A 9,919-nucleotide genomic window follows, 5' to 3' on the forward strand; every position below is an offset into this window, starting at 1 on the left:
GTCTTTCCTCTTGGCCTTGTTTAGCAGGGAGGCTACCGCCCAGCGAGCTACAGGCACCTCTTGCGGGAACTGCGGTCGAGGCGGGGCGAGGCGGGAGGGTGGGAGGGAGGGAGGGTGGGCAGGGGAGAAACATACGACGGCGTGAGGCGAGTGAAACCGCGCGCACGGCAGGCAGAACAGGCAGGAGGCGCAGCGGACGGGGGCATAGCCACACGCGGCTGCAGCCGGTCGCGGGCGGCTAACACCCGCGCACGCACGCACGCTGCCGCCGCGCGCACAACATTCCACGCACGTTCCGTGCACAGCGCGCACAGCGCGCGGCTCACCCGCGTCAGGTTGTGCGGCACCCAGGCCGCCGCCTTGAAGTCAAACACCCGCACCGCGGTCGGCTGCAGGCGGCGCAGCCTCAGCAGGCGCTGCACCGGCGTGTCTGGCCCGCCGTCGCCGGGCAGCGACGCGCCCTCGGGCTCGACCGCGGGCGGCAGCATGCCGTCTCCGCCTGTGGGGCCAGGGGCGGGGCGGCGGGCGCGGCTGTGGGCTGCCGACCGGCGCGGCAGGCAGGCAGGGGCAGGGGCAGAGGTGGCGGCGAGCAGGCGGGGTGGGCCGCGCAGGTACCCTGGCAGGCAGGCAGGGGGGCCAGGGCGGGCAGGGCGCCCAGGGCTGGCAGGCAGCCCAGGGGAGGGCGCGCGGCGGGCGTGTCGGCGGGCGTGGGCCCGCCAGCTGCCCGCCCAGCTGCGCCGCCCGGCTGCGCCAGCTACCCACGCACCTAGCAGCCACCATTGGTCATACAGTTGGACGCTGAGGGCTCCCGCATCCTTGTGGCCGGTCCACACAGCCTCCCTTCTGCCCGCCATGCCCGCCCCTCCATCCGCCACCCCCTCCCGCAGGCTGCGCCGGCTGGGCGCGCCCGAGAACCACCCTCGCAGGCCCGCCAGAGCGCCCAGCTGGGCGCCCCGCCCCAGCTCCCTGCCGCCGTCCTCCGCCTCCTGCTGCTCCCTCCGCACCGCCAGGTGCATGCGGTAGCTGGTGCAGCCGGTGAGGAAGGCCACCAGCAGGGCCGCCGCCAGCAGGCGTGCCAGCTGACTGCGGTGGCGCCGGGCCTTGGGTGGGTGCCGCGCCGCATGCCCCAGATGCCTGCACGCCGGGCGCCGGGACCCGCGAGATGCACATCGGCACAGCTTTGAGTGTCGGTAGGAGGGGTTGCGGGCAAAATAAGCTGGGCCGGGCAAAAAGGCGCAACACATGCAAGGAACCAGATGCCGCAGCCCAGGCACGCTTGCAGCCCCCACCGAGATCTCAACCCTGCACACAGGAACTCGGCAACCCTCCGGGGCGGAGCCGGCGCGGTAGGCGTCAACGATCTGCACCTCACCTGGCTTTGGGGCTCCATGGCGACGCCGCGCTCAGCGCTTCCTCCTGCAGCCTTTCTCGCTCCCAGGTCGATGTCCGGTATACCATTTGACCTCCAGACGTGGTTCTCAGGAGCTGTGTCCCCACTCCCCCAAGGCAGCCCACACTCAGGGCAGCCATCTGGGCGCTGTAGACCCCTGTATCATCGAGCCATGGCTGTGTGGGTGCAGGTCATATTACAATTGTGCCACAGGAGGCCGTGGGAGAGTTCTGGGCTTCCCCCCCGACTTTCCAGAGCCAGCCACCGCCGCCTGCGATGCCTGGGCTACTGTCGAGCCCCTGATCGACCATCTGCATGGCAATCGAAGGATGGGTTTGTTCTAGTTATACTGCGTGGAGCCCGGACCGGGCCTTTGGCGTGTAGTGGCGGCAATGCTGACGCAGGAGGCGACGGCAGCTGCCTGCAGGGCCCCATGTGCACCTTGCTTTGAGCAGCACTCCCAAAGCCCCTCTACCTCTATATCCCGTCCCCCTTCTCTCTGCTACTTCCAGCTGATATGTATATGCCAAGGGCTGCATGCAAACGCAGCCCCCTCGCAAATGTATTTCTTCTGCGAGTTGGTGGTCTGCGAGGCTGGGCGTCGGCGCACACCGACCTGCTGCTCGCCGTGAATCGAGGCCACATATGCCTGCATGAACCAAGGCCAGATATGCCTGTACTCGGTGTCAGAGACTCACGTGCATGGGATCCCCAACACGGCCTGGTGGCTGGCAGCGGCCTGGGTCCGGCATTGCCAGCAGCACAGCTCACTTCTCATGTGCGTGCCGGGGCTCACACTCCAACTCCTCTGCGTTGCACTGTGTTCAATTCATTCTCTTTTGTGGGTACAGGCCATGGTGTGACACGGAAAAAGACTCCTCCAGGCACGACAAGCACCCCGCCAGCGGGACGCGGCGGGCATGCCGCCCGCTGTGCGACGGCGCGCGCCTTTTCACGTGCAGGCTCTCATGGGCCGTTTCAAGTACAGTTTGTAAGCACAGCTCTCTGTTATCTCCCTTCGCAACGCTGCCCAGGTGCAAAAGGTGACCATCTGTGCCGTTGTGTGTGTCGCGGCTGCCTGCCAGCGTTTGATGTAATATGCACAAACATGAGGCCCGCCGGCCAGCGCACCCGGGGGCGCCCCCCGCCATGCATTGCGACTAAACCGTGGAGCCCTGGTTGCAGATTCCGTCCAATTGTTGTCGGGACTTACAGCTGAACAAGGCGCCGACCAGGAGAGGCATTGTTTGGTGCGCCGCCGCCGCCGCCGCCGCTGCTGCTGCCTGGCACACGGCTGCTGTCGGGATCTGCCCTCCTGTCCTTCTGACTGTCCTGCTTGGCCGCGCTATGCTGCAGAGCCATGGGTTCGTCCGGCAAGAGCAAGCGGACGGGGTCAAAGAGCCGGGGGACGCGGCTGCACAAGCGGGGGCGGGTGGCCAAGTTCACTGCCCGACACGTGGACCAGGTGCGTGGGCTGGTGGTGTTGGGGTGGGGCATGAGTGTGCTGGTGGTGTACGGCATGGGTTGGAGGCCACGGCGCCACCAGGTGGCCGCACCCGAGCACGCCCACATTGTGTTTTAGGAGTGCCATCCACTGTGATTGTGGGTCACCCCGCTAGCCCAATGGATTTGTGGCCGGTCGCTGATAGCGTTTTACTCCGCCGCCGCGCCGCGGGCAGGTGTGGGAGGACGTGCGCAAGGAGGGCGGCGTGCACGACGGCGCAGTGGGCCCGCTGGGCACCACCGACAGGTGCGGCAGCTGCATATGTGTGTTTGCATGGTGGTGGGCATGCCCCGCTTCGCTGGCGCTTGGTGGGCGAAGCATCCCCGCGCAGCGCCAGGTGGATCGGCAGGAGCAGCGCCGCGAGTATCAGGCGGCAGCGGGCGGCCATTGGGCCACTGGCTGGCCTCCCTCGGCTGTTGCTGCTGTCACTTGAACCGCTCGCCCGCCCTCCTACCGCACATACATGTGACAGGGACACCAACGCACACCACCATTCCCCGGCTGCTGCAGGGTGGAACTGGATGAGGACCTGCCTGCTCGGGGCCAGCACTTTTGCATCGCCTGCTCCCGTTACTTCATCACACAAGCGGCGCTGAGGACGCACGAGAGGAGCAAGCCGCACCGGAGGTGGGTGCCTGGTGGAGGGGTGGGCTGACGATGGGGGGCGGGACAGCCACGCCCAGCCCTGCACGCCGCCCGGTTGCCTGGCTGCGCCACCCACTGTGCGCGCTGCCTGCCCGCCTGGCTGCCTACAGGCGCGTCAAGGAGCTGCTAGGGGCGCGGCCGCACAACCAGGGGGACGCAGAGTGGGCGGCAGGCGTGGGCGCACCAGACAACGGACAGCGAGGCAGCGGAGCGGCAACCATGGCCAGCGATTAGCTTCTGACCAGCTCCTGCTACCAGCTTTGTTTTGGACTATTTGTTCCACTAATCACATCTTCTGGTAAACCCCTGGCCCACAGCGAGAATCCAAGTGAAGTGGTCATTTTTTCACACAAGTTGTTGTGACACACATTGCTGACAGAATAACACCAGACTAAACGAACAAACAAACAATTGATGATGGCTCGGTATCGGTATTGATTATGGGCACGCAGCATTAATGATTCGTGGCATTGATGGCGCGGCGCACCAGAGGGGGGGGCCGGATCCTCACGGGCAGCCAGCACCACAGCGCTGGCCCACGCCTGCCGCCGGCCCGCGCCGCCCGCTCGCCCGCGACTCCCACTGTTCCGCATCCGCCTGGCGGCTCGTCTGCACTCGCGGGCCTGCTGCTTTCCTTGAGTGCAGCTCAGCCAAACAGGCCGCCGCCCATCTGCGGGGGGCGGGGCGCGCAGGGGTGGGTGGGTGTGGGGTGCGGGTCAGGGCGAGGCGCGTCGGCAAGATGAGGTGCCGGCCTGTGAGCACAGCCAGGCCGCCGACAGGCGCAGCGAAGCAGCAGCCGGACGCTGCATTCGCAGCCGCGGCACGGCCGAGCTTCGACGGCGCCCAGCGGCAGGCAAGCGCCTGCACCTCCTGCGGCTGCACCCCCCCGCGCTCCACGCACCTGCGCCTTCTCTTTGTTGTAGGCCTCCCAGTATTGGTAGAGGATGGTGACGGCCAGCAGGATGCCGGTGCCTGCGGCGCCAGGGAACGCAGGGCGCGCGCAGCGTCGCGTGGCGGCCAGCACGCTCGCCAGGCAAACCCAGCTGCTGCCGCGCCTGCCGCCTCGCGCCAGCCAAGGCCGTGCCCGGGGCCGCCACCCAGCGCAGCCACCCCCAGCCCAGCCCAGCCACCCACCCGAGCCGATGGCGCCCAAAAAGTCGGCGACAATGGTGAGGGCGCCGATGCACATGCCGCCAAAGGCGGCGGCGGTGGGGATGTACCGGTTCAGCTCCTTCTTCAGGCTGCTCACGGTGTCGCGGTGGCCCTGCGGGGCCGGGCAGCAGGGGGGGCAAGGGGGCGCAAGCGGGGGTGCGGCATGGGTCGAGAGGGGCAGGGGTGGCAAGGGGGGCGACAGAGGCGCCGGCAGGGGCAGGTGGGGCAGGAGGGGCGGCAGAGGCAGGTGGGGCGGGAGGGGCGGCAGGGGCAGGTGGGGCAGGAGGGGTGGCAGCGGCGGCGACAGAGGCGGCGGCAGGGGCAGGTGGGGCAGGAGGGGCGGCAGAGGCAGGTGGGGCGGGAGGGGCGTGTTGTGGTTGGGCACCCCCAAAGGGCGCGCGGCCTCACCGCCAGGAAGAACTGCTGGTCGCGCAGCTGCTTGGCCACGTCGTTGGCGCTCTGCCCAGACACCTCGATCCAGGTGATGGAGAAGATGGCGCAGACTGGCGCCAGGGGGGGAGGGGGGAGGAGGGGCAGGGATGGGTTGGTTGAAGGTTTGGTGCGCCGGCTGGTGGGGGATGCTTCGCGTGGAAGATGTCGCGCGGTGGTGTGTGGGGGCAAAGCCCGCGGCGACCACAGCGCTGGAAGGCAGGGCTGGGCAGTGAGGGCCCCGGGGGAGGTCGCCCTGCAGCTGGCCTGGTCACCCTCCAGCTGGCCGGCGCCCCTCCAGCCCCCCCCACTCACTGCCCAGCATGGATGCCAGGCGCCCCTCCAGCCCCCCCACTCACTGCCTAGCATGAAGGCCACGTAGAAGAGGGTGTGCACGGGGTTGGCGGCGGCGGCGGCCAGGGACTCGGGGGGCGAGATGTAGTAGACCAGGCCGCCCACCGGGTTCATCTGCCCGCTGAACTCGTCGGCCTGGGCACGGAAACAAACAGGGGAGTGGAGGAGACAGGTCAGGGAAGTGAACAAGAACAAGATGCGTGGGAGGGCAGGCAAGCTGTAAGTGGGAGGCAGCGGTCAAGCGCAGGTGGTTGAATTGAGGATTGAAAGCGGCACGGCGCAGGGCAGTTGCACCAGCCGCCCCACCCCACCCAAGCGGCCCACCGCCGGCCCGCGCCCCACCTGCCAGCGCCCCAGCAGCTGCACCAGGATGTTGGCTCCGTAGCGGCGGAAGAGCAGCTGGGAGATGAAGTACAGGTTGGACACCAGGGCAGACTGCAGGAGGGGAGGAAGGATGTGTGTGGGAAGGGAGGCGGGTGTGTGTGGTGGGAGCGGGTGCAGTGTGGGCGGGCGTGAAGCCAAGGCGCGTCGACCGGCAGGGAGGCCACCCAGCCATGGGGCAGGCCACCGCGGGCTGAGGCGGCTCCGGCACCCGCCAGGCCACGGCCAGGGCGTGCCTGCAGGATGATGGGCATGTTGGAGGTGTAGAACAGCTTGATGGGGTAGGCCTGCAGGAGGGAGGGGTGGATGCGGGAGAGAGCATGGAGGGACCAGCAGGGATGAGTCGCTTCCCTCCTGGAAACACGTGTGTTGCCTTGGCAGCACATTGCTGTCGGACTAATGATCAGACACCGACATGGGCTGTTGGCGCGCCGACCAAGGCAGCACGTCGGGCTTCGGGGGTCTGGCCGGCCACTGGCGGCCCACACAAAAACACACCTGGGTGGCGCCGATGGTGCCGCGCGCGCGCTTGGACCGGATGGGCAGCTCCACGCGGAAGCCCTGCAGGGTGAGGTGGGTGGCGGTTGTGTGAAGAAAGGAAAAGGGGGCTCACGAGAAGTGCCAGCAGGGAAAAGGCGGGAGATGGCCGCGAGGAGCAGGGGTAGAATTGTGCATAGCGGGGCAGGCAACAACGTGGCGGCACCCTGGCAGCCCTGGCAGCCCCCGCCAGCCTGCCTGCAGTCAGTCAATCAGTTTACAGCGCTGCAGCAGCCATGATGGTGCCACAGATACGTCGCTTCAGAAACCGTGTGGGCAGAAAAGCCTGCCTGCCCTCACCTGGAAGTAGACGACCATGAGGAAGATGGCCACCGTGGCCAGCAGCTGCATGATGTTGGGCAGGCCCTGGCGGTAGAAGGCGTCCTGCGGCGGGGAGGAAAGAACCAGGGGGGAGGGGGGGCAAGGGATACGCAACGCAGTAAAGGGACACGCAGTAAAGGCCAGCCACCAAAGTGCAGCGGTGAGCGGGGCGAGAGGCGGGGCGGGAGGCACCAGGCCGACGGGCTGGCGGACACAGGATGTCCAAGCTCTGGTGCGGGGTGCAGCACTGAACAAGGTGTGGAAGCACACACAGCGCGCCCTTCCTGCCCGAGCTCGACGCCCCCACCACCCACCAGCCCCCGCCCGCGAGGCACCCAACGGCCCCCACCTTGAGCGCCTTTGTCTTGTCGGTGCGTGAGAGGAGGAAGTGGACGAGCGCGATGACGGCGCCCTCAAACTCGGGGCCGCGGCCGACGTTGAGGGTGTAGGGGCTGCGGGGGAGGAAACGAGGCCCGGGTGAAGGAAGGAAGCAAGGAAGAACACCCCGTCCTTCCTAAACGTCGGCCACCCAAGCCAAGCTGCAACGGCCCACCAACCCGTTTACTGGCAGCATCCTTCCAACTAAACGCCGGCGGCAGCCCCCACCCTCTAAGTGCAACCAGCCCACCGGCGCGCCCTTCCCCTGCACCCCACAGGACCCCCCGCCCACCTGAACGCCTTCCACACGATGCTCTCGCAGATGTTGGTGGCGATGAAGAGGGAGATGGCGGAGCCCAGGCCCCACCCGTTGTTCAGCATCTCGTCCAGGAGCAGCACCAGCACGCCAGCCACAAATAGCTGCAGGGCGGGCGGCACGCACGCAGCCGCGCGGCGTGGGCTGTGCCGCATGGCAGTACATGGCAGTACAACACTCCACAGCCCCGGCACACACACACCATTCCCAGCACAGGGGAACACAAGGGGGCGGGGCGGGGCCACGGAGCGGGCGGCGCCCGGGCGGCACCTGCAGCACGATGAGGATGGCGTTGACGGTGCCGACCTCGCTGGGCTCGCCATACATGCCGGTCAGCACGTACACAATGGCCTGCCCCACGGTGATCAGCAGGCCCAGCACGTGCTCGGCGGTCTTCCTGCGGAGGAGGGGCCAGGGAGGGACGCGTGGGGAGGGCGGTGGGAAGGCAGCAACGGCTTTGAGAACTTTTGTTTTTGTGGAGAATCAGGAGGTGGGCAGGCGGCGGCTACTCACTTGCACCCACCGTGCCGCTGCACACGTTCGCCTGCGCGCGCCTGCCACACCCCGGCACGCTCGAGCCCCCAGACCGCCCCACCACACGCACGCACGGCCCCCGCCTCACATCAGGTCCCTGTCGCTCTTCACGTTTGTGTCCACGTCCAGGATCTTGGAGCCCACCAGCAGCTGGATGATGAGGCCCGCCGTCACGGTGGGTCCAATGCCCAGCTCCATCACCTGCGGGCCACCACAGCGGCGGGGCCAGCGGGGTTGGGTTGCGGGTTTGCGGGCAGCGGGGTCGCCCGCCCCCGGCGCCGGCGGCGGCATGTGTGTGTGTCAGGTTGCTAGCGGCAGGGTGAGCAGGCATGGGTTGGGAGCGGGGCGTCCAGCCAGGCAGCGCAGCTAGCACGGCGCTGCTTGAGACCAGCGCCGCGGCCGTCAGCAGCGCCAGCATCCGTGGTGGCATGCGGGGGAGTGGCCTTCTGTGGCCCCATCCATCACCCGGGGCGGCGGCACCACTACGCACTGTGCTGCTCCCCAACAGCATGAGCCCACAGAGGGGCGCTGCGGCGGCGGCGGCACCGGGGCGCACCGTGCCGCGCGACGAGGCCATGATGACGCGCGCCCAGTACAGCGGGTCCGCCCCGCTGGTGGTCTTCACGCCGTACAGCGGCAGCTGGGAGCAGACCAGGAAGATGGCCAGGCAGACCAGCGTGTACAGCAGACGGTCCCTGTGTTGGCGAGGAAGAGCGGCGCATGCTAAGGTGGAGCGGGCGGGCGGGCGTCGGCAGGTCGCCCACCCACAGCCGCGTGCAACACAACCGCCAGGTTGCTGGTTGCATCCAGCGGCTGCTGGCGCGTCAGCACGCAGCGGCTGGGCTCCTGCCAGGGGCAGCAGTGCAGCCCCAGCCGCTGCGGCTGGCAGGCGGTGGGCGTGCGCCAGGTGATGGACGCCGGCTGGCCCAGCTCCCCGTCCGACACGCTGTCCCGCCCGCACAGAGCCGCCACTCGCAGCCCAGGGCAAAGGTGCAGCGCCGCGGGCCTGATCGGCCCGTTGATGGGGGGGCGGTGCGGCCAATGGGGCGTTTTCCTCGCCATCGGCGACATCTGCCGGCATTGACCGCACCTGAACATGACGCGCTTCTGACCCGAGCTGGGCTCCTCCACCTCGGGCAGAAACTTCTGCATAGGGGCGAAGAGCTGGAGCACCCTCATGAAGGCGATCTGTGACCCCACGAAGACCGATGTCGGGTATCGGGGTTGGGGGGAGTCGAGTGAGTGGCGGGAGAAAGTCGCCAGGTTGGCGCCTTTTGCTCGCACCTCTGCCACGTGCACCCTTGCCCACCTTAGGGCCTGGACGCCCTCATGCGTGCATGCCCGCCAGCCGCTCGATTCACCCATTTTTGTACACTCATTGGGCTCTTGAAAAGCGGGCCAACACGCCCTACAAGTGTGCAGCGAGCTCCCACCACCTGTCAGTGGGCGCAAAACCGCCTGAAAACCAACTTCACTCGCGGGCCACGTGCCTTGATCGCATTCCAATGGTGTTAGAAAAGGTTTGGACGCACGGGCGGACCGGGAAACGCCTCCCTGCAGCTTGGCATTTTTGAATGGCGCCCTGCAGCTGGCGCCCACAGACTCTTGACTACCCCCTCTGCAGAATGCTCTCCTCAAGCTAGTGGTTACAATCATGCTCACAAATCATTTAGCACTCTTGTCACCGACAGGGCCGGCCACCGCCCTCCCCGGTCCAGCACTTAGGCAACGTGAGCAGCTGCCGGTGCCGGCGCCGTTGCTGCATGTTGCTGCTGCAGCCCAGCTCCACCCATCAGTCTTCTTCTGCTTCACTCCACTGCAGGCAGGCAGCTTTCCCTGAATAGCCGGGTTGCACAGGAGCAGGGCGCAGCCCCCGGCTTGGCTTCACGTGCGAGCCGCTGCCCCGCCCTCGTCTGGTTCCCATACGACAGCCCTCCCCACTCACATTTGTCCCACGCCTTCTGTTCTGTCTGCAGTG

At 67.6% G+C, this 9,919-nt stretch overlaps 2 protein-coding genes across 2 annotated transcripts; one reads left to right on the forward strand and one right to left on the reverse strand.

Annotated features, from left to right (window-relative positions):
• Positions 1 to 2,750: 2,750 nt before the first annotated feature.
• On the forward strand, positions 2,751 to 3,773 carry CHLNCDRAFT_140160 (hypothetical protein; the record flags this gene model as incomplete). The annotated part of the gene is made up of 4 exons (XM_005843482.1): positions 2,751 to 2,855; positions 3,070 to 3,140; positions 3,405 to 3,521; positions 3,650 to 3,773. 4 exons carry the CDS (start codon positions 2,751 to 2,753, stop codon positions 3,771 to 3,773), a joined length of 417 nt encoding a protein of 138 aa, XP_005843544.1.
• Positions 3,774 to 3,871: 98 nt separating this feature from the next.
• CHLNCDRAFT_59206 (hypothetical protein) lies at positions 3,872 to 9,155 on the reverse strand. Its single transcript, XM_005843534.1, has 15 exons — positions 9,032 to 9,155; positions 8,498 to 8,636; positions 8,030 to 8,142; positions 7,678 to 7,804; positions 7,384 to 7,511; positions 7,063 to 7,165; positions 6,693 to 6,776; positions 6,354 to 6,416; positions 6,008 to 6,142; positions 5,817 to 5,909; positions 5,480 to 5,609; positions 5,100 to 5,194; positions 4,674 to 4,803; positions 4,441 to 4,511; positions 3,872 to 4,209 (listed from the first exon to the last, which is right to left on the reverse strand). The coding sequence occupies exons 1-15, from the start codon at positions 9,118 to 9,120 to the stop codon at positions 4,186 to 4,188; spliced, it is 1,524 nt and encodes a 507-aa protein (XP_005843596.1). The 5' UTR covers positions 9,121 to 9,155; the 3' UTR covers positions 3,872 to 4,185.
• Between the last annotated feature and the right edge of the window lie 764 nt (positions 9,156 to 9,919).

Source organism: Chlorella variabilis (assembly GCF_000147415.1).
Source record: "Chlorella variabilis unplaced genomic scaffold CHLNCscaffold_29, whole genome shotgun sequence".
Lineage (NCBI taxonomy): Eukaryota > Viridiplantae > Chlorophyta > Trebouxiophyceae > Chlorellales > Chlorellaceae > Chlorella > Chlorella variabilis.

Excerpts from the sequence above, each read along its gene's own strand:
- CHLNCDRAFT_59206 (XM_005843534.1), bottom strand. The coding sequence starts at position 9,120 with ATGAGGGTGCTCCAGCTCTTCGCCCCTATGCAGAAGTTTCTGCCCGAG. Across the intron at positions 8,143-8,497 it reads TGGCCTCGTCGCGCGGCACG|GTGATGGAGCTGGGCATTGG; the intron begins GTGCGCCCCGGT and ends GGTGGCCCGCAG. Across the intron at positions 5,910-6,007 it reads GCTGGGTGGCCTCCCTGCCG|TCTGCCCTGGTGTCCAACCT; the intron begins GTCGACGCGCCT and ends CCCCTCCTGCAG.